This window comes from Haliotis rufescens, unplaced genomic scaffold (assembly GCF_023055435.1).
Source record: "Haliotis rufescens isolate VD_foot unplaced genomic scaffold, xgHalRufe1.0.p SCAF_3, whole genome shotgun sequence".
NCBI classification, from domain to species: domain Eukaryota; kingdom Metazoa; phylum Mollusca; class Gastropoda; order Lepetellida; family Haliotidae; genus Haliotis; species Haliotis rufescens.
The window spans coordinates 63,054,951-63,079,751 of record NW_025964001.1 but is presented as its reverse complement, the minus strand read 5'-3'; the positions used below and the strand labels follow the sequence as shown (position 1 = coordinate 63,079,751).

At 40.1% G+C, this 24,801-nt stretch overlaps 1 protein-coding gene across 4 annotated transcripts in view; it reads right to left on the bottom strand.

Moving 5' to 3' along the window:
* LOC124132369 (nephrocystin-1-like) overlaps window positions 1-24,725 on the bottom strand; it is a 69,102-nt gene extending 44,377 nt beyond the window's left edge. For all 4 annotated transcript variants that reach the window (XM_048403256.1, XM_048403257.1, XM_048403254.1 and 1 more), the window contains exons 1-12: window positions 24,571-24,725; window positions 22,908-22,996; window positions 22,229-22,289; window positions 18,831-18,905; window positions 17,422-17,483; window positions 11,643-11,797; window positions 9,980-10,106; window positions 6,677-6,830; window positions 6,305-6,399; window positions 2,690-2,759; window positions 2,434-2,470; window positions 1,321-1,402 (exon numbers count right to left, since the gene is read on the bottom strand). In XM_048403256.1, coding sequence (XP_048259213.1) covers window positions 1,321-1,402; window positions 2,434-2,470; window positions 2,690-2,759; window positions 6,305-6,399; window positions 6,677-6,830; window positions 9,980-10,106; window positions 11,643-11,797; window positions 17,422-17,483; window positions 18,831-18,905; window positions 22,229-22,289; window positions 22,908-22,996; window positions 24,571-24,633 — 1,070 coding nt within the window. In that variant the 5' untranslated portion in view covers window positions 24,634-24,725. The remainder of the gene's footprint in view (window positions 1-1,320; window positions 1,403-2,433; window positions 2,471-2,689; window positions 2,760-6,304; window positions 6,400-6,676; window positions 6,831-9,979; window positions 10,107-11,642; window positions 11,798-17,421; window positions 17,484-18,830; window positions 18,906-22,228; window positions 22,290-22,907; window positions 22,997-24,570) is intronic.
* Window positions 24,726-24,801: the final 76 nt, after the last annotated feature.

Here is a 24,801-nt window from a genome sequence, read left to right as displayed (position 1 = left end):
ATGTTTTAACAAGCATGAAATACTCTGCCAATATGACATGTCCAGTTGCGTGCAAGGCGTTTTCATGATATGTTCCGGAAACGACCACTCCCACCTTCAAAGTCATTGCAATGGAAACTCGAAAAATAAATCAAAGTCATTGCAATGGAAACTCGAAAAATAAAATAAAATTCCCCGCCAATATGCCATGTCCACTTGTGTGCAAGGCATTAGCCCCTATGTCAAAGTTGTTGCCATGGAAACTCGAAAATAAATTCTCAAAAATCCCAACCTATCAAAAGGTACCAGTTCACCACTAGACCTATCTACGTGCCAAGTTTGGTTAAGATATCTCTCATGGTTTCAAAAATCGAAATGTGATGGATGACTGGACGGCAGGACGGACAGACAGACGGACATCACCCATTCCTATATCTCCTTCCACTTTTACTCTGATACAATACCTCTCAGCATAAAGATCTGAGGACACCTCCATAGGTGTAGCATCAGGTGAACGTTCTAATCACCCAATCAGCATCAAGGTTTCGAAATCCTCAGACAGAGTGAGACAAGCATTCAGACCTGCGTGTCTGATTTCTGTATCTCAAAAACGAAGGAAAACGACAAATTCCAATTGCACATAAACAAGACCTTTACCATCATACTGGTATGGATATGTTCCCTACCCTGTGGTTTATAAGCACCATGACATGTGCACCCAGCAGCGAGTAGGATCAAGGGAATATTGGTGCTCTGTGTGGGTTTCATTTGTACAAATAGAATTGCAGGATCGAGGTGGTAAGTAGTTGAAGCCAAATTGTTTCAGAAAGCTGACATCTGAATGATTCAAGAACCCATATTTGCGCACGATTCACCTGATGAGAACTTCTTCAGAGGTGTCATCAGTTCTTAATGCAGAGAGGTATCGTATCAGAGTAAAAGATGTTTTTTTATGCGATAAATGTTTACATTACCAGTTTGGTGAATCCCCAAAGCATGGCCATACCTCCGATAGACCAAGATCGTACTTGGGTCAGATTTCTGATCAATGATCAATATAGCAGCATCTTAGACCATGAGGCACAAAAGATGCTGACTTTCTTATGTCCTGTTTTGACTATGAATGACATTAAATGACGAAGATCTTTTTAGGAGGGAAACCTACTCTATTTTGAGTGCCACTGATTTGAAACCTCTAAAATTAATTTGAAATCAAGCAAGTTGAACCAGAGACATCTAATTGTGATTTGAAACCTTTGATCAGTCAGATCAAAGTATTCTGGACCCTCTGAGTTCTGTTGTGGGCAATGCTGCATCAAGGAGATCAAACACACTGCTTACCTGGCTGACCTGGGTTTCTCCTCACCATCAGCAGCATCGTCATCACCACCTTCACCTTCATCATCATCTTCCTCTTCTTCCTCTGTAGTTACAGAATATGACATTAATTTTGATACCTTTATTTTTGGTTCTATTTTGATCACTTGATGAGTGATAGGCTGCTTTGAACAGTGTTTCAGTTATTTAACGGTGTGTCAACTTAATGTGGGAGGAAAGCCCCAAGCGAAGTTTACCACTGTTCATGAAACAAAAGGACAGCTATGGTACTGACAAAAAGAGCAACATAATCAGGGAAATATGAGATTCAGTTGCTTTTCTGGCAGACCTTTTCTGCACAGTAAATTGGGGCCTTCCATTTGATAGTCAAGGGGGGGGTATCGAAAAAAATAAATTTTCCCTGAAAAAGTCTTGAAAAAAACCAATTATGCTTCGGAATATTATTTCAGGCTCATAGTTTTAGAGACAAAAATATCTGGTTTTGGAGATGTAGCTGAATAAATGTCTAGGAATCTTGCTACCAAATCCCTGGCCCCCTCCCCAGAATATCCAATGACTGGTCCCTTAGACAACCAGTGTCCCCAGTCCGTTATGAAGATTAGAAGTCAATTAGAAATATGATATGTTGGAAAGAATATCAGGCCTTGCTGTGCAGGATCTCAGTCCCATTACTTCCTATAAGAAACAATGCCCTTTCACCAGCATACAAGAACTTGTGAGATACTGTGGATTTGTCAGATGACACACCCATATGAAGGAGCTGACCTGATGATGAAATACCTTAATTTTCAGCTTATGACACCAAAACATATGTGAGAGAGTTGGGTTTAAAGCCATTTTGAACAGTATTTCAGTTATATCACGGCCTGTCAGCTTAATGTGGGAGGAAAGCCCGAAGTGATGCATGTCTCAGACGTTTACCACTATGGTGTAACCCACAAGGATGGGTATATGGCTGACAAACCTAGAAACATAATCGGGGCGAACCGGGATTCAAACCATCATAGGTTTCTGGCGTGCCCAAGGGACGCAACTCTGCTCCCCCTTCTACAGTAACTGGATTTGGTTTGGTTTCACCTTCCACAGAAAATCATCATCATCATCATCCTGACTCACCATCGTCCTGCTGGACAGACTTGAACTTGTTATGCATCTGCAAACAATACCACTTATATTACACAAACAAAAAAACCATCCTGAATGACACTATTAAATTTCAACTTTCAGCAACTTAAATTCTGACACCCAGGTGTCCTTTTCACATAAAATTAAAAACTATTAACCTTATCATGCTCAAGCGCCCTGTGTTTTTTTGCAACTACAATGAAGACTGACTGCATGCCGACCAATAACCCAAAGCAGACTGTCCTACCTGTAGGTATGTAGAGGGAACAAGACCTTTCTCCCCCTCGCTGTTCTCGGCCACCCACCATCCATCATCCCTGGAATATGATACATTGTTAACATCACACATACAAGGGACAAATCTAGTAAAATCCTGGATAGTTCGTATATTTGTATACTTATCCTCAAAGCATTTTACTGCTTGTTCTTGACAGAGAGCGAGTGAGAGCGGTTTTATGCCACTTTTAGCAATATTCCAGCAATATCATGGCAGGTGACACCAGAAATGGGCTTCATACATTGTACCCATGTGAAGAGTCGAACCCGGGTCTTCAACATGACGACCGAACACTTTATCCACTGATTTTCGAGTGATAAAGACCATCTTGAGTCCAAGTCCAATTGTTTTCATGGAAACGGAGAAAAATAACAGAGTCGTCAGAAGGAGACAAGTCCCCCGGTCCCCACAAATTTGAAAGAAAACATCATCTGACTGTAACTTTAAGTGCAACTTGATGAGAGAATTTCTATCCAATCGGACTGTCCGTATACAAGAGTAGTTATTGAGCTATCAGAACAATACCAAAGAATTGGATTCAGAACTTTGTATTTCTGTGTCAAGTACACACCAATATGAACAGAGTCAAAGTCAAACTTGTTGCCATGGAAATGAAAAAAATATTAATTCTAAATATGCCTAAATAGCAAAAGGCACAAGTTGTCAACCTGTCCTTTGTGTGCGAACAGTTTCATGAAAGAATACATATTACTTTCAGAAATATGGTCCGGACAAACACACTGCCATGAACAGAGTCAAAGTCAGAATTGTTGTCATGGAAACAGGAACAAATTTATTTTTTAAAATTCCTAAATAGCAAAAGGCACAACTTCAACCTCTGATTAATACATGCACAGTCAAGTCCTGTTAATCCGACATTGTTGGATGCATATGATTATGTTGGATTAACGAGTATGCCCTTACACAACAGTCAAGGAGTCATGATGGCTCTTTACACGACAGTCAAGGAGTCATGATGACCCCTTACACAACAGTCAAGGAGTCATGATGACCCCTTACACAACAGTCAAGGAGTCTTGATGACCCCTTACACAACAGTCAAGGAGTCATGATGACCCCTTACACAACAGTCAAGGAGTCATGATGACCCCTTACACAACAGTCAAGGAGTCTTGATGACCCCTTACACAACAGTCAAGGGGTCATGATGACCCTTTACACAACAGTCAAGGAGTCACGATGACCCCTTATACAACAGTAAAGGAGTCATGATGACCCTTTACACAACAGTCAAGGAGTCACGATGACCCCTTATAGAACAGTAAAGGAGTCATGATGACCCTTTACACAACAGTCAAGAAGTCATGATGACCCCTTATACAACAGTCAAGGGGTCATCATGACCCCTTAAACAACAGTCAAGGGGTCATCATGACCCCTTACACAACAGTCAAGGGGTCATGATGACCCTTTACACAACAGTCAAGGAGTCATGATGGCTCCTTACACAACAGTCAAGGAGTCATGATGGCCCCTTACACAACAGTCAAGGAGTCATGATGGCCCCTTACACAACAGTCAAGGAGTCATGTTGACCCCTTACATAGCAGTCAAGGAGTCATGATGACTCTTTACACAACAGTCAAGGAGTCATGATGACCCCTCACACAACAGTCAAGGAGTCATGATGACCCCTTACACAAGTCAAGGAGTCATGATGGCCCCTTACACAAAAGTCATCGAGTCTTGATGACCCCTTACACAACAGTCAAGGAGTCTTGATGACCCCTTACACAACAGTCAAGGAGTCATGATGACCCCTTACACAACAGTCAAGGAGTCATGATGACCCCTTACACAACAGTCAAGGAGTCATGATGACCCCTTACACAACAGTCAAGGAGTCTTGATGACCCCTTACACAACAGTCAAGGAGTCTTGATGACCCCTTACACAACAGTCAAGGAGTCATGATGACCCCTTATACAACAGTCAAGGGGTCATCATGACCCCTTAAACAACAGTCAAGGGGTCATCATGACCCCTTACACAACAGTCAAGGGGTCATGATGACCCTTTACACAACAGTCAAGGAGTCATGATGGCTCCTTACACAACAGTCAAGGAGTCATGATGGCTCTTTACACGACAGTCAAGGAGTCATGATGACCCCTTACACAACAGTCAAGGAGTCATGATGACCCCTTACACAACAGTCAAGGAGTCTTGATGACCCCTTACACAACAGTCAAGGAGTCATGATGACCCCTTACACAACAGTCAAGGAGTCATGATGACCCCTTACACAACAGTCAAGGAGTCTTGATGACCCCTTACACAACAGTCAAGGGGTCATGATGACCCTTTACACAACAGTCAAGGAGTCACGATGACCCCTTATACAACAGTAAAGGAGTCATGATGACCCTTTACACAACAGTCAAGGAGTCACGATGACCCCTTATAGAACAGTAAAGGAGTCATGATGACCCTTTACACAACAGTCAAGAAGTCATGATGACCCCTTATACAACAGTCAAGGGGTCATCATGACCCCTTAAACAACAGTCAAGGGGTCATCATGACCCCTTACACAACAGTCAAGGGGTCATGATGACCCTTTACACAACAGTCAAGGAGTCATGATGGCTCCTTACACAACAGTCAAGGAGTCATGATGGCCCCTTACACAACAGTCAAGGAGTCATGATGGCCCCTTACACAACAGTCAAGGAGTCATGTTGACCCCTTACATAGCAGTCAAGGAGTCATGATGACTCTTTACACAACAGTCAAGGAGTCATGATGACCCCTCACACAACAGTCAAGGAGTCATGATGACCCCTTACACAAGTCAAGGAGTCATGATGGCCCCTTACACAAAAGTCATCGAGTCTTGATGACCCCTTACATAACAGTCAAGGAGTCTTGATGACCCCTTTTACAACAGTCAAGGAGTCATGATGACCCCTTACACAAGTCAAGGAGTCATGATGGCCCCTCACACAAAAGTCATCGAGTCTTGATGACCCCTTATACAACAGTCAAGGAGTCTTGATGACCCCTTTTACAACAGTCAAGGAGTCATGATGACCCCTTATACAACAGTCAAGGAGACATGGTGACCCCTTATACAACAGTCAAGGAGTCATGATGACCCTTTACACAACAGTCAAGGAGTCATGATGACCCCTTATACAACAGTCAAGGAGTCACGATGACCTCTTATACAAGTCAAGGAGTCATGATGACCCATTATGCAACAGTCAAGGAGTCACGATGACCCCTTATGCAACAGTCAAGGAGTCACGATGACCCCTTATGCAACAGTCAAGGAGTCATGATGACCCCTTACACAACAGTCAAGGAGTCATGATGACCCCTTATGCAACAGTCAAGGAGTCATAATGACCCCTTATGCAACAGTCAAGGAGTCATGATGACCCCTTACACAATAGTCAAGGAGTCATGATGACCCCTTATGCAACAGTCAAGGAGTCATTATGACCCCTTATGCAACAGTCAAGGAGTCATTATGACCCCTTACACAAGTCAAGGAGTCATGATGGCTCCCTATAGAACACACAAGGTGTCATGATAATCATTCGTGCCATGTTTGACTACCTTGTCTCAATTACTGTGAGGATGTCACCCTTCTTGAATCCTAGATCTCCTTCCTCTTCGCCACCATAGCTGTCCACAGCAACAAACAGACGCATCTGGAAGTAACGACATGCAGTGAGTGAGTGAGTGAGTGAGTGAGTGAGTGAGTGAGTGAGTGAGTGAGTGAGTGAAAAAAAAGTCATCTTAAAGCTACAGTCAAATTATCTGAATGATAGGTGTAGCCAAATACTGATCTTATAATGTTATTCACTTTGATTTCACAAGCCACAATCATACAAATGAATGTTTAAACCTAATGTATTCAAAACAAGTATATAAAGCTTACAACAGTAGGATGCATGTAAGGTATTGACACAGTCAGAAGACACTCACCGAGGGCGTCGTCTCAATCTTTGCTTTTGTTCCTCCATCCTCATCCTCGTCCTCATCATCATCATCCTCATCTTCTTCATCATCTTCCTCCTCCTCGTCATCTTCTTCTTCCTCTTCATCTTCTTCTTCTGCTTTCTTGGCTACCTTGGCTTTCCTGTACACAAATCCAGAACGCAATAAGAAACACCTTGATTGTTACATAGTTCAGCGAGTGATGGAGACGACCAATGTATACTCAACAACAAAAGTTCCTGTGACACCAATATTTTAGTCTATTTTTCAAACAAGTAAAGTTTGTTTTTTCAATATTGTAGTACATGTATGGAATCAAGTCACAAAAACTGCTACAGAAAAGCATGCATTCCATGCAAAATTTGACTTTTATGCAAGCCCCATGCATTTCACTACCCATGAATGCGTATAAAAACATGTGCGTTAACGGAATTCCATATGCATTGTTTAGCATCGTGCTGACAACAACCACTCAGAAAAACAACAAAATTACGCAATTATTCAACATTACGAAATGCCACTCCTGTCCGAAAATGAGCGTCTGCGAGCCATTGGTATGCTTGAAGCAGGATCGAGTCAACGTGATGTTGCAAGACAATTTAACGTCCACAGAAACACCATTTGGTGTTTATGGCAACGTTGGCAACAGCCGAATGCAATCAGAGACCATCCTCGGAGTGGTAGGCCACTCGTAACCGATAATCGACAAGACAACTGGATTCAAACAACACATCTACAAAATCGATCCCAGACAGCAACAGTGACTGCAAGAAGCATCCCTGGCCTTCGACGAATATCTTCACAAACCGTACGTGGTCGTAGTCGTCGCCTTAGACGTGCAGGGATTGTCGTCAGAAGACCCGCTAGACGTCCCATTTCGACAGGAAAACACCATCAAGCACGTCTACAGTGGTGCAGACAGCGTCTACGCTGGACGGCCATGCAGTGGGGACAAGTTCTATTCACTGACAAGTCTCGTTTTCACTTCAGCCACACCGATGGACGGATTCTAGTGTACCAACGTCGAGGTGAACGTTACGTCGATCATTGTGTCATGGAAGAAGATTGGTTCGCTCCCCTGATCCTTCACCAATCGAGCACATGTGGGATGAGAGGGATCGGTGCCTTCAACGTCAACCACGTGTTCCACAGACACTCCAGGAACTTCGAAACATGCTCCAGCAGATATGGACAGATATCCCACAGGACTTTGTGCGACACCTGGTCCATTCCATGAGACAAGATGGACACACACGCTATTGATTTGTAAATTGACATGTTTTTTATGAAATCACGCATTTTTTTAAGTCAGAATGGCAAATTAAACCATTGAACACTTACAGGAGTCTTTTATCAGTTGCAAACTGAAAATGTTTCAGATTTGGTAAAAAACAGAACTTTGCATTAAATCTTATTCAATGTCACAGGAACTTTTGTTGTTCAGTAAACATATAGTCATGACTATAAACAGCCCATGGGGATTCATGTAACAATAGGTACCCAGCAATCTCTGCTTGTTGCAGGAGATGACTTGATGGATCAGGTGGTCACACTGGGTTACTTGCTTGATTTTGCTTATCATCAAACCAGGGTCAATTTAACTTCTGGCCCGTTGGCCCGTTGCCAGTAAAAAGTACAAAGGGCTTGCTGAAACGTAACGTAGGTGGCCTGTCTGGCTAATCAAAATTTCACCCCTTCTCTGTGAATGTTTCCTTTTTTTAATTGGATCATCACACCATTTTGTGATGTTGAGTACAACATAGGGCTGGGACGAATCCTGATTTACTACCCAGGTACTCACACCCCTATTACCCGACCCTACCCGAGTACCCGCTGTTGGTTTCAAAATATAGTTACGAAATGTCTGATTGGGAATAGATTGACAGTAGCCCGAGCAAAATGTATTCAGATACAAGTATAAAACGATCTGGTCATGCATATACACTGAAGTTGACTGAAGTTTTGTCTTTATTCAAACTTATATAAATCTGAAGGAATGTGTTCATCATCTTGAAGAAATGCGAACATTAGTGACTTTTGTAACCATGTAGTTATGGTGAATTTTTGTCATGAAACAATATATCACGTGACTAACCATGGGTCCGGGTAGTCCTGTGAGTACCTGGGTCCTACTCAGTACCCACCCGGCCCGAGTACCCAAGTTACCCGTCCCAGACCCAGTACAACAACTCCTTTATTTGCTCCTAACTCGCCATGAAATGAGGCAAATGGAAGCCAAGACAAAATCTCAGAGTGCAGGAAAAAATTTCAGAGCCCTGCTAGGTGCTAACGCAACCTCAGGTTCGCGGCCTCCACCATTTAGTTGTAGGCTAGTTAGTTTGGAGAAGGGCCAGAAACTTTTAAAAGGAGCAAGCCTTGCTGGCTACATACAAATGTGTTGTAAAATCTACCCCTGCAAACCCTGCTGCTCATCATGCTCATGTTACTGATCACAGGTTTGTCTGGTTCAGACCCGATTATTTACAGGCCTCTGTAATATAGCCGGATTGTTGCTAAGTGTCCTGCTGCTCGTGTTACTGATCACTGGTTTGTCTGGTTCAGACCCGATTATTTACAGGCCTCTGTAGTATAGCCGGATTGTTGCTAAGTGTGGCGCTAAACAAAAAAAAAGTCATTCAAATTGGTGGAGTTGTAGCCAAAGCTAATGATGAGAGTTTTGAACAGTATTTCAGTTACATCACAACACGTCAGTTTCATGATATCAGAGACTTTGATTAAACCCATGACATGAGTATAGTGCTGACAGGCCTATGACTATAATCAAAGTTTCTCTGGGATTTGAACCTATGACCAGTGGATCCTGAACAACGCTACACAGCAACACCTGAGACTGCTGGCCACCCACCCTGGTCAACAAGAGGGGCTTCATGCGCAGATGTGTTAGTCCCCATGTCCAGCGAGTGGCATTCTGTACATGGTCAAGCCTGGGCCAGGTAGACCAGTGGTCACTGTACAGGTATGATGACATGCATTAAGCAAGGCAGCGACAGAAACTAACATTTTTAGTCCACTAGTCCTAATAATGATAACAAATAGCAAAACCCTTAAAAATTGCAAATTTCTACTAGTCCTTATGATACCTTAAGTATTGGGCAGGTTGGCGAGAACTATGGGTCTAGTGGCAGTTTCTCTCTCACAGCAAGAACAGAGGACCTGATGTCCCCAGAATCCCAGTGAGGGACCACTTCAGACATTGGGTTTACTCCCCTACCATATGTGTACAGGCTTTGAGATCATATATCATATATAATCATATATAGATTTGGGTACTTTTGTTGGGATGGCTTTGTGTCCTCCTCTTCTTCCTCCTCCTCCTCTTCTTCCTCATCTTCAACTTCCTCATCCTCATCCTCATCTTCATCTTCATCCACTTTTGTTTTGGCAGCAGTGGGTTTATCTGGATGGATTGTTGCAACACTTACATCAATATTGATATACCCATAGTTTTTTCAAAATACTTTAAGTAAAAATGAAAAAAGAGTAAACATTGTACTTTCTAGACATTGATTATTTCTGAGCCTAGAATTGTCATCAAGTAGAGGCCTTAAAACAAGGTCCCCATTCCATAAAAGGATCTTCTCGCTAAGACAACTGTAACTCCCATACTTTAACATTGACTTACAACAGTAGTAGCGCTAAGACCATTGACTTACCACAGTAGTAGCGCTAAGACCATCATAACTCCCATACTTTAACATTGACTTACCACAGTAGTAGCGCTAAGACCATCGTAACTCCCATACTTTAACATTGACTTACCACAGTAGTAGCGCTAAGAACATCATAACTCCCATACTTTAACATTGACTTACAACAGTAGTAGCGCTAAGACCATCGTAACTCCCATACTTTAACATTGACTTACAACAGTAGTAGCGCTAAGACCATCGTAACTCCCATACTTTAACATTGACTTACCACAGTAGTAGCGCTAAGACCATCATAACTCCCATACTTTAACATTGACTCACCACAGTAGTAGCGCTAAGACCATCATAACTCCCATACTTTAACATTGACTTACAACAGTAGTAGCGCTAAGACCATCGTAACTCCCATACTTTAACATTGACTTACCACAGTAGTAGCGCTAAGACCATCATAACTCCCATACTTTAACATTGACTTACCACAGGAGTAGCGCTAAGACCATCATAACTCCCATACTTTAACATTGACTTACCACAGTAGTAGCGCTAAGACCATCATAACTCCCATACTTTAACATTGACTTACCACAGTAGTAGCGCTAAGACCATCATAACTCCCATACTTTAACATTGACTTACGACAGTAGTAGCGCTAAGACCATCATAACTCCCATACTTTAACATTGACTTACGACAGTAGTAGCGCTAAGACCATCATAACTCCCATACTTTAACATTGACTTACCACAGTAGTAGCGCTAAGACCATCATAACTCCCATACTTTAACATTGACTTACCACAGTAGTAGTGCTAAGACCATCCTAACTCCCATACTTTAACATTGACTTACGACAGTAGTAGTGCTAAGGCCATCATAACTCCCATATTTGAACATTGACTTACCACAGTAGTAGCGCTAAGACCATCATAACTCCCATACTTTATCATTGACTTACCACAGTTGTAGCACTTAGACAAATGTAACTCCCATACTTTAACACTGAATTACGACATTTATAGCACGAAGACAAAGGTAATTCCCATACTTGAACATTGACTAACTAACAGTCACAGCGCTAAGACCATCATAACTTCTATTGTTAAACATTGACCTACGACAGTCGTAGTGCTAAGTTTCCTTTGTGTAAACAGGGCTGTTGGTTTCTTTTGAAACAATCAGATATGTTTTAGAAGCAACGTTTCTACAAAACAAATAAAACCTAATCGCCTTCCAAAAACCAGAAAATATCCCTGCACTAAAGATGAATTCCGATACAAGTACCTTTTTTGGCAGTGGGTTTGACTTTAGCTTCCTCTTCTTCTTCCTCTTCTTCTTCGTCCTCCTCTTCTTCCACGTCCTCCTCCTCCTCTACTTCCTCTTCTTCACCTTCCTCCTCATCTTCCTCACTCGCCTCCCCAGCCTCTCGACGCAACTTCCTGTAAACACACACAACTTAAACCTTCCTCTTATCCTCTGGCTTTTCATGATTGTAACCATGGTAACATCATATTTTTTACATTTGTATACTTATCCTGCATTACTTCTTAATGCATTCACTGCTTACCTTACGACAACAAAAGGACAGCACAACAGCGATGGTCCTGGGTGAAGAAATAAAGTTGCTGTTCTAAAGTCCCAATTACTGACCTTTCGTCGCTGTCCTGTGGCCTTGATGACACCTAGGGTCACCTTCTTCACATCACTGCCTGTCGCCCGAGCTCTTAGAAAAACATACTTTTGAGGTTTCTGAAGCCAAAGTGAGGAGGCAAGTCTGCGACGAGTGGGCCTTATACATAGTAATGCAGGATAAGTATACAAATGTAAAAGATATATAGATTTTACTTAAATTTTTTACTTATCCTGCATTACTCCTTAATGCATCTGTATCGGACGATTTGGAGATGGGTAAACCTTCAGAATACAGAAACCTCAATAATTCACACCCTGAAATACGACACCAGTTGGTCGATCAACCGTGAAGCGGAAAAGTCCAGAAAAAAACCATTACGGAAGGGTTGTTCAAATATCAAAACAACTGAACATAGGAATTAAAGAAAAATTCCCAAAACACATTTAGTAATAAAGAAAGTAATAGCTAATTCTTTACTTACTACGTCATAGAGCAATCGCTGACAAACAAGATTGTCTGATGTTCTTCCACTGGCGGAAACTGAGTGACTGCACATGGAAGTAGGCTGGCTCTGTATAGGGCGAGTTCATATTTGCGTCAGGGGTTGGTAACTTTGCATGCCTTTGACATCCTCGAGAACCACAACACGAAGATAATGACTAACGAAAACTGTGCCAAACCTCCAGACATATCCTTCCGTGACTGTTCTAATAGAACAATTGAAATGTAGAGCCATGGCAAAGGCTAACACCCTGAGATCATGAGGGTAATTCGATCTTGGGGGATTCTATTTTGGTGATCTCGTAAGCCTGAAGGTTGACTGGGAGAGGGATATGGTGTTTGTGACTAACTTCGGTCCTGGACGTAGTAAACACGGGTATAAATAACCACTTCCTCGAACCGCGCCTAGTCTTGGAGCGAACTGCTCGCACTGAGCCCAGGAGAAATTCACCTTCATGTACGGCTCCAACAACGGTCGATATTGGTGGGATGGTAAAGGAACGATCAGGCTGGCCTGGTAGTTGATTTTAGCAATAAAATCCCAACATAACCCAAGATGCACCGCTCCATGCGTCCCATGCTCAAAGCGAACCCGGGTGATGTCGATCGCATGTAGTTCGCTCACCTGTGCCGCTGTGGCTAATGCCAAGAGAAATCAATTGTTTCCTTGGTGAGGTCATAAAATGAGGATGCATAAAGGGGCTCGTTCAAGTCCCCAGCAGGTGGGCGGAACTCGGCCTTCTGATCCTCAACCCTGAATGAGCATAATAGGGCCTGTAGTTCCATGACCTTAATCATCTTGTGATTTTCGGAACAGCCAACACTGAGTAAAGTGCAGCCAATTACGTAGTAATGGTGCTACCTTCCAAGTGTCTTTGGAGGAAATGTAGGAAATATTCAGCTAGGGATTGTTGTGATTGTTGTGACGCAATCGTAGGGTCTTGATTCTTTTGCCTTGCAAAAAGTCTCAAATGATCCCGACTTGTCATTGTATAGTCCTCTTGGAGAGGAACGATGAACTAAAGCTATGGCTTTGCTGCCAGTGCCGAATTAACCCTTCGCACTTAAACGCCTTTTAAAGACAAAGCATGCGTGCAGATGTTGAGTGAGGCAATTTGCTGAGAGGGTGGATGAGTGGATTGGACCACTGTGGGAGGGGTCGTGGATTGTCTTCAGCTAGATTTTTCTGAGCTTGACAAATCACCCTCTCGCCGGCCACCAGGACGCGACCAAGTTGAGAGCAAGATACCTTATCTCCTTGATCCCCTGTATCAACTTGGGAAGTAAAACTGGTGGTGGTAAAGCGTATGTTATTAGTCTTTTCCAAGGGATACTGAACGCGTCTACCGCCCAAGTCTGCGGATCCAGTAACGGGGAGACATATGTCATGAGTTGGTGGTCAAGGCAAGTAGCAAACAAGTTGATGTTTGGTTGCCTGAACTTCTGAAGCAGTAACTGGAATGCTACTGTGTGAAGTTTCCACTCAGTGGGGCCACCCTGTCTGGATGTGATAAAGCATCGGCCAGAATGTTTCTACATCCGGGGATGTGCTGAACTATGAACTGTAGTTGCAGGCGATCCACAAGATGGAAAATTCTGAATGTCTGTTGAAGTAGAGAGTGGGAGTGCGTTGCTCCCTGATTGTGAAGACACAACACCACAGTGCTGTTGTCTGTGGATATTGCGAGTTGGGCTGACTGTAGTTGATTCTGCCAATGTGATATTGCCAGAATTAAAGCTTCCAACTCCAAGTTGTTTATGTGCCACTTTGCTGAGTGCCGGACCATAGCCCTGAGGCTGTCTGGCCTTGCAGGTAAGCACCCCATTCCTGAAGGGAGGCATCCATGAACAGGTGTAGATTCGGGGATAACCCGAATAAAGAGACTCCTCCTAAGACATTCAACTCTACCAATTGAGGTAAGGCCTTAGTTTAGCCGGTAGAGTGATGGCCTAGAGAGGATCCTGACTCCTGATGTAAGGGTTCAGGAAATGATGAATTGGGCGCAATTGTAAGTGGCCAATGCTAGTTAAGTCCTGTACCGAGGTGAGTAACCCTGGCAACACTTGCCCTTGGCGAAGCGTGCGTGGTTGGTGTAGAACAGATGGCAAGAGGCATAGAATTTTGTGCCATCTGTCCCTTGGTACTGATAGGAGATCCTGCTCTGTCTGGAACAGGCCTCCTATGAACTGAAGCCGATAGGAAGGAGATAACTCCGACTTCGCCTCGTTGATTATCCATCCCAGTTAAAAAGATATAGTAGCCATCTGCCTGGTGAATTCCCAGTGACGTAATAACGTTGGCATGTGTTGATGACACAGTAGGCCATCCTTTATCTATGACTCGAACCAAGTGTTCGTCAAGTGTAGATACGCAGTTATTGGCTTCATTACTCCAGTAAATAGCCACAGGGTCACTGAAATGCCAAATGGGAACACTACCCATTGGTAGTGAACCCCACTGAACTGGACCTGAGGAGTCTGCTGTTGGGATAAATAGTCGAGACTGATCAAGAATCAAACGTATTAATGTTGATTATGAGTGGTCTCAGTGTGGTGAGGCGGCAATAATGTGGACGCTTTAGATAACGTTCGTTGAACAGGGAGAGATTGTGGATCATTCTCATCTTGTCTGGGTCCTTCATGGGTACCAGGCAGATGTGAGGACAAAACCCCGGTGTAAAGACTGGGTTGTGAGCCAACTCTACAGCTCTTCTTACCAACAGTATGTCTATGTTGGATTTTCCAAATCGAACTGTGGTCAACGGTAGGGTTACCCCTACGTGTATACGGAAACCATGATATAGTACGATGAGTATGTAATAGCCCTTGAGACTTGCCTCTGCCACGCCTTTTCCTAGTAAGGGAATACTGGTCTTCCTTGAGAGCAGCGCGTCTAAGCTTATAATTGCCTGACTTGCCAGTCCGCTGGGATAGACTAAAAGAGATGTGCTCTAGAGTCTTGAGCACAGTGTCATTCCAAGCGTTTTGGGAACTTGGAGTGCATGTCTACGATCTGTTCATTGAACAGGGGAGTAGATTACCAAGCAGCCTGCCCTTGTAATGAGAGTTCCAGTTGGAAAAACTCTAAAGTCTGGGTGTGACGGTAATCTTCGCCAGGGCAGCCTCAAGATGAATTTTCCCGTGGTCAATCTGACGCTGTAGGAAAATCCCCATGGTTTGGAAGTGATCTAATCAGATAGGGTTATCCTCCGATAGATCCTGATCCACCGCAAGCATTGACAATGTTGGTGGCTTAAATGACTGGGCTACCCCCATCAAAGTGTCTTGAGACGCTGGTGCTATCATTGGTGCGCAGATTTAACAGATCTGGATGTGTTAGGCAGCTGAAAATTAGGAGCAGTTACAATACTCACAAAATCCTCCGGAATTGTTGCTTTCCGCAGAGGCACTTCTGCAGTCACAGTTACAGGCGTTTTACACAAAAATTACACTTAAAATTTGGCGAGCACATCTTTGTACATTGGGCAATTTTTTCCACGACAATATGTACAACATGCAAGCTTAAGTTAATTAAACCATTGTTGATGAAATGGTACTGGAAGAATGCCTTAGAATTGAACAATAATCTATTGACAAAAATATGAGTTGAAAGTGTATACAATATTTTTATATACGCAACTCAATATAAACCAAAGCTATTTACATTTAGATTTTGGCGAGTACATATGCGTGTAAGCCTACCAACCTGGTTGATAATCTTTGTAAGATTTTTTCCACGACAATTAGTATAACGCGCAAACATAAGTTACGAAATTAAAGAAATGTTGATGAAGAGGAACTGGAAGAAAGCTGTAGAATTGATATTAATCTATCGGCAAACATATTTTTAACGAGTTGAAAGTGTATACAATAATTTATATATAAGCAAATCACTGTTACGCCAAAGCTAGTCGTATTTAAGAACATAAGAATATGTTATACATACGTAGCTGAGAATTGTAAACAATTTGACTACCTTGTCAGGCAAACAAATGTAACACAATTCAAAATGGAGGCGAACAACAAATATGTGGCAGGAAAAAAGAGTCTTTTTACGCCTAATTAATTCACATGAAACTACACAGCATGGTGAAAGTAATATGAAAAGAATACATCACCCATCGCAGATCAATTTTAGGATTGTAGACGAAAACTGAAGGTCTAAATTAATCCAAAAGGAGAGCTCCGCTGGGACACGTCCTTGCTGTATTGCGACAAGCAGTGATGTGAAGAAGGTGACCCTAGGTGTCACCAAGGTCACAGGACAGCGGCAAAGGTCAGAAAAAGGGACTTCAGGACAACAACTTTATTTCTTCACCCAGGACCATCGCTGTTGCGCTGTCCTTCTAGTTGTCGTAAGGTGCAGGATAAGTTAAAAAAATCACAAATTAACCATTAAGCATAATTTCATTTCACAAGATAATTGAAAATGTTAAAATAAATTGTACATTCATATACTTAACCTGTCTCACTTCTTCGATCCACTGTGACGAAATGCAAAATGTGAGATAGAAGAAGTTTACAAATTTTCTAGAACATTTTTAAATCTGTATTTTTGAAAAACTTCAAATGCAGAGTATGTTATTTTTCCAAATGTCTCGTAATTAACATGAATAATGTGTCAGACCATCTATCCTCAGATACAAAAACACATACTTCACTGGCTATGTACATCTGCACTCAGACAAGGAGCTTACACTGCAAATACTTACAGGCTACAATCAACCTACTCATGTAGTTTAAAAAATGTCAGACATAAGAGATGCTTGACAAACTTTCAGGTGGTAAAACATGTTCGGGAAACGATGACAAATAACTGAACGAACCAGAAAACTCTGCCGTACTGATGTCATATAACCCCAATCCCCCACCCCCACCCCATCTCCCTCCCCCCAGATAATGTGATGATGATGGAGAGCAAGGACTTACTTGAGATACTGTTCCTCATTCTCATCTGGCTGCAGCTTCGTCATCGTCTCGCTCAGTTGGGTCTGAACCAAGTAGACAAATGCGGCGTTACAAAACCTCACCACTATTGACAAAGTAGACACAATTTATGGATAACACTTCTTTATCATACTGTAATAGCGCCATTTCGGTACAGAAACTGGCCTTGCTTGACAACAGTATAAGGATCTTTACCAAAAGTTTCAACAGTATAATAAAGAAGTTGTTATCTACAAATTGTGTCATTTTGTCATCCGTCAACTTCTGAAAGATGACTATCAAACAAATCTCCACTATTTCCATATAATAATGTTTAGTTTGTTTATTTCTTTGTTGTTTAAGGCTGCATTCAGCAATATGAACACAATAACATGGCGGTCTGTAAATAATCGAGTCTGGGCCAGACAATCCAGTGACTGACATCATGAGCACTGATCTACGCAATTGGGATACGTGCATCAACAAAGTCAGTGAGCCAGAGCACTCGATCCCGTTAGTCGCCTCTTACAACAAAGTTGCATATATTAATGTAAAATCAGCATTATTATTGACATTTAGGATGAAAATACTGGGTGTAGACATAGTAGAGTTGCTTGAAGTACAAAATCTAAAACATCCACTCGAACATTGAATTTATGAAACAAAAATAACCAATTTTTTTAATAACCTTTTTCGACATTACAGTCTCGGTATGACTATCGTCATGAATCAATAAAGTGATTGTGTTTCTACCTTATACATCCTTGATATACATTCTAGAATATCAAACCCTATATTCAATGTTAACTTTGTTAACAGTTAACTTATTAATTTCTGACATTGCTTGGGAGAATGAGTGAGTGAGTGAGTTTGGTTTAGTGCCACTTTAACAGTATGCCAGTTATATCAAGGCGTGGGGCGGTCGGGTAGCCTAGTGGTTAAGGCGTTCGCTCGTCACGCCGAAAACCCGGGTTCGATTCCCGACATGGGTACAATGTGTGAAGCCCATTTCTGGTGTCCCCCACCGTGATATTGCTGGAATATTGCTAAAAGCGGCGTAAACCATATTCACTCACTATATCAAGGCGTGTCAGCTTAATGTGGGAGGAAAGCCTAAAGTGATGCAGGTCTCAGAGGTTTACCACTTCGGTGAAACCCATGAGCACGGGTATGGTGCTGACAAACCTAGAAACATAATCGGGGTGAACCAGGATTCGAACTCACAATCATAGGTTTCTGGAGTAGCTAAGGGACACAACTCTGCACAGCGAATTGCGGCACCTTGGAAGATTGGGCCACCCGTGCCCCTGACATTGATTGAAACCTATTTGTCCCATCATTTGTTTAGTGCTTGGACAGGTGTCAAAATTCTGCTCTAACTCAATCCATGATAGGAGAAACGATCACCATACCTGCCATACTTCCAAGCGCTTTGTTTCAAATGTTTTCTTGTTAGCATAGTTCTTTAATTTGCTTGGCTCGTCTTCCTAGTTTGAAAAATGTCAAAATATACGTCAAATAAAACACTTTAATGCTAGATTTCTGTCAGCCCTTGAAACAAATACCAAAGTTCCATTATTCATTATGCTTGCATGTTTACTATTCATTATGCTTGCATGTTTACTATTCATTATGCTTGTATGTTTACTATTCATGCTGCTTGTAGGTTTACTATTCATTATGCTTGTATGTTTACTATTCATTATGCTTGTATGTTTACTATTCATTATGCTTGTATGTTTACTATTCATGTTACTTGTATGTTTACTAATCATTATGCTTGTATGTTTACTATTCAAGTTGCTTGTATGTTTACTATTCATGTTGCTTGTATGTTTACTATTCAAGTTGCTTGTATGTTTACTATTCATGTTGCTTGTATGTTAACTAATCATTATGCTTGTATGTTTACTATTCATTATGCTTGTATGTTTACTATTCATGTTACTTGTATGTTTACTAATCATTATGCTTGTATGTTTACTATTCAAGTTGCTTGTATGTTTACTATTCATGTTGCTTGTATGTTTACTAATCATGTTGCTTGTATGTTTACTATTCAAGTTGCTTGTATGTTTACTATTCATGTTGCTTGTATGTTTACTATTCAAGTTGCTTGTATGTTTACTATTCATTATGCTTGTATGTTTACTATTCATGTTGCTTGTATGTTAACTAATCATTATGCTTGTATGTTTACTATTCATGTTGCTTGTATGTTTACTAATCATTATGCTTTTATGTTTAGTATTCATGTTGCTTGTATGTTTACTATTCATGTTGCTTGTATGTTAACTAATCATTATGCTTGTATGTTTACTATTCATTATGCTTGTATGTTTACTATTCATGTTGCTTGTATGTTAACTAATCATTATGCTTGTATGTTTACTATTCATGTTGCTTGTATGTTTACTAATCATTATGCTTGTATGTTTACTATTCAAGTTGCTTGTATGTTAACTATTCATTATGCTTGTATGTTTACTATTCAAGTTGCTTTTTATGTTTACTATTCAAGTTGCTTGTATGTGTACTAATCATTATGCTTGTATGTTTACTATTCATTATGCTTGCATGTTTACTATTCATTATGCTTGTATGTTTACTATTCATGCTGCTTGTAGGTTTACTATTCATTATGCTTGTATGTTTACTATTCAAGTTGCTTGTATGTTTACTAATCATTATGCTTGTATGTTTACTATTCAAGTTGCTTGTAAGTTTACAATTCATGTTGCTTGTATGTTTGTGGCAGTGTCATTTTTATAATTTATCTGTATATATATGGCATTGGTTTTTGACAGTGTAATTGGTGTATTTTATTAGATCATGTACGGTACAAGTTTCCAGCCTGATTACTCCAAGCTGAACTTGGGCTGGTCAGTTCTTTTGTTTATTGTGAGGGTCGAGAGTATTCTTTTGTCTTGCTTTTAGAGGACAAGCTTCTATACTAACACATGCACTAAGTCAGTCTACAGCTTTCTCTGGACAGTCACAACATGAGACCCATATTTTGACACGAATTGTGACAAGGATTTTCACAACTTCATCTTCACTATACATCTCCAAAGGTTAGTTTTAATACTAGATTATAAACATTATGTAGGATGTAATATTTGTTTTAGTACAGCATGTATAATGTAAACATTATTTTAGTGTAGATATACTTCTGTGATTTGAGTGTATGAATGTAATTTATGTCATAATTACAGTAACAATAATAAACACACCATTCATGTTTATGATTCTCTGATGTAATGTACTATAATATTTTTTATGATAAAGGCGACATATATAAGTATTTGTGTCCGCCATGAGAAATGTGTGTTGTGTATAATTATGAACATATTACAGCACAGGTAATGTTGTGTTAGTAAGGATTAGATAAGGGTATATTTATGTAACGGTAGGTTTATCTATGACATTCTATTTGAGATTATGTTTGTAGTAGGTTTAGATTGAATTAATATGGCAGTAGATTCCTATGTATATTATTTTATGATATTTATATTTAGGTTGGAATGACATGTGTATGTTATGTGTAGATGGATCTGAGTGACAAGTGAGTTGGCCTACTATCACCTGAGAGCCATACATTCGGTAGGCATAGTAATTTAGTTATTTATTGTTTATATTTCATGTATGTATAATATACATCGTGTATATAAAAGTGCATTGATGCAGTTGAAGTAATATTGAAAACATCATATAATAATGTGGTGAATGTATTTTAATTATTATATCAATAACGGTGATAAGTGCAATGTTTTAATGTGTATAACCATTTATTTATTATTTGTTCAGTTATGTTACAGGGTAAATATTGGTATGGAAAATAAACTTGTGGCTTCTTGGTCACAACTCACCCCCAGCAGGCATTGGTCTTAACTGTGATATTTGCACCATCCTTACCTGCTACATGTTTATTGTTCATGTTGCTTGTATGTTTACTATTCAATTTGCTTGTAAGTTTACTATTCATGTTGCTTGTAAGTTTACTATTCAAGTTGCTTGTAAGTTTACTATTCAAGTTGCTTGTAAGTTTACTATTCAAGGTGCTTGTATGTTTACTATTCATGTTGCTTGTATGTTTACTATTCATGTTGCTTGTATGTTTACTATTCAAGGTGCTTGTAAGTTTTCTATTCATGTTGCTTGTATGTTTACTATTCATGTTGCTAGTATGTTTACTATTCATGTTGCTTGTATGTTTACTATTCATGTTGCTTGTATGTTTACTATTCATGTTGCTTGTATGTTTACTATTCAAGTTGCTTGTAAGTTTACTATTCATGTTGCTTGTAAGTTTACTATTCATGTTGCTTGTATGTTTACTATTCATGTTGCTTGTAAGTTTACTATTCATGTTGCTTGTATGTTTACTATTCATGTTGCTTTTATGTTTACTATTCATGTTGCTTGTAAGTTTACTATTCATGTTGCTTGTATGTTTACTATTCATGTTGCTTGTAAGTTTACTATTCATGTTGCTTGTAAGTTTACTATTCATGTTGCTGGTATGTTTACTATTCATGTTCTTGTAAGTTTACTATTCGTGTTGCTTGTATTTATACTATTCATGCTTTATGTTTATTATTCATGCTTTATGTTTATTATTCATGCTTGTATGTTTACTATTCATGTTGCTTGTAAGTTTACTATTCATGTTGCTTGTAAGTTTACTATTCATGCTTTATGTTTATTATTCATGCTTTATGTTTATTATTCATCCTTGCATGTTTACTATACATCATGCTTGTATTTATACTATTCATTATGCTTGTTATGCTTATTAATCAAGTTTTACCTCTTTGAGCTCCTTTACAGTGTTGAGCAATGGAGTTACTTCTTGTTTCAAGTCAAAACAGCTGAAAGGTAAGACTCCATGATTAACATAGCTGTATCAATGTACAAAGATATCTTCATCATTTTTATGACATACAAAAAAGATTACAAAAGCCAATTTTAAAAATGTTCCTTTGCTCAAATGTGATGCCATTTAGTGACATGACTAAAATGTATAAGAACTTGCCCTCAATAAAATATTAGCCAACAAATAGGCAAATGAAATATGTTTCAAGGAACTGTTTGCTCATCTTGAACCTCTGTGGAAGACCCAGGTATGGTTATTATTATTATATGAAGTACGTGTAACCCCTACATACAAGGATGTGACTTTCAACATGTCAAATACTATCAAACTTTAAGCCCAGGGCCCCATTCCACAAAGTTATCTTAGCGCCAACATGATTAACTTCTTTGAGTGGCATTTAGAAGTTGGAATGGTAACTAAGACAAAATTGTTATGGATGAGCAACTTCTTTATTACAATTGGGCGACGTTTCGGTGTAGACTCTAACACCGTTATCAAGCTAATGATTGTAACTCCCATTCTTTAACATAGGCTTACGACAGTCGTAGCACTACGATCGCTTTGTGTAACGAGGCCCTGGTGTGAGTTCAACTCCAAGAAACATGTCACTTACTTCTTGTACAGTTGTCTCAGCTTTTCCTCCTTGTCTTTCAGCTTGGTGTTATCAAGGGTCTTGTTACTTTCCTTCACCAGTTTTTCAACCTGTTTGTCAACCACCAAACAATCTCATTAAAATCAGAACTTAGTTCTCGCTACCGCTTAACAAAGATCTGAGGACATCCCATTACGGGTAACGTCAGAACGACCTTGCGCGAACTTTGACCGACCAATGGAATGAGTGACAAGAAGTCGACATTAGCCAGTCAGAAGACAGCTTTCTCGTGCTTCACGGCAGTAATTTCAAATTGGCGACAACGCTTGTGACAAATGCTCGATTAAAAATTTGAAAACTGAACAAAAGAACATTCTGGAATGGTTAATAGATGGTCTGGATTGTATGGATTCAGTCGTTAAGCCCATAACTATCGTTCGGTATACCCCGTGTTTAAGTTTTCGAGGTTGCATGATAAGAAATCACATTCCGACTGTCAGTTTCATGATCTGGAAAGCGACGCTCTTATCGTGCTTATTGGTCGTATGAAAGGTCGTTCTGACGTGACCCCTAATGGGATGTCCTCAGATCTTTGTTTAGCAGTAGCAAGAACTAAGATCTGATTTAAATGAGACTGACCATCAAAACACATGCAATGACAAGGTATACTAAAATTCAAAGACATGTCAATGACAATGAATGAATGCCGTTTTACAGCTTTACTTATAACAACTTTATCACAGTTGAACAGTCAAAACTGAACCCTTCAAACCAGTGGTTTATAGTGTGAGCATTGATCATCCATGCATCAAAATGCTATTCATATTCAGCAGCCATTTGGATAACTCGGTCTTCAATTGTTTCATTGGGGTCATTAAGCTTCAGATATTCAATGTATATTATACTTTGATAAATACTAAATGATTATTACTTTACCACACTAGAATCATAACAATAACATGCATGGTCCCTACACAGTTAATAATGAGTATGCCATATTTACTTACAAATCAAGAACCAAAGAGATCTCACCTTAATCAAGTATGTATCAAATATGTGTCTGCAAATATGTGTGTGTGTATTGTGTTTGTGAGTGAGTTTGAGTTTAAAACCTAACAAATTGTGGTTGTCCTCGAAATTGGTGTTTGTATAGTTTCTTGTACAGGCATTTTTCACCCTATGTATTTTTTATCAGTTAGAATTATGCATACCTGGCTTACCGAAATAATAAAATATATAAAGTTAAAGTTACAGTGGCTATAGGCCTAATATGGCTGCAGACGATATGGACATGCTAATCTTTCATGGAGAAATTTAGATCCGCTTTAGATGCACATGTTGATCACTGTCTGTCTGTTCATTTAAATTATGCTACATTTTTAACTGGAATTGAACGCTCTAGTTTCTAACAGTCTAAGATAGCATGTCACAACATGTTTTCAAGTTAAGTTGTATTCTTTTTCTGCACACTGTGATGAGAACGGAACATAGCTCTGAATGAATTACTTAGATATACAAAATATCAGGTGAAACGTGTGCGTAGGGGTAATCTTGATGCACTAGCACCATTACATTAATTGCACAATACACATCACTTCGGAGACTCAGACAGAATACATCGTGTATCTTGCTTGACAACAGTTATCAAATATGCCAGTCCTACAAAATCAGCGTGACAAGTTACCCTCTTCTTCAAAGCATCTCCCTCTTTTATCGCCTTAGGTAATGGTCCTAACTCTTTCGGCATTTTGGAGAGTATTGCATGTAAGCAAAGGGATCAGTGGAATTGATATTTCAGATCAGGACAACCGCGGCCATATTTCAACAATATTTGTAGATGGCGCTATTTCCGTGATGATCTCCGTGTAAAACTCATGAATAGGTCATACTTGTTTGGGCATATTTAACTATAATT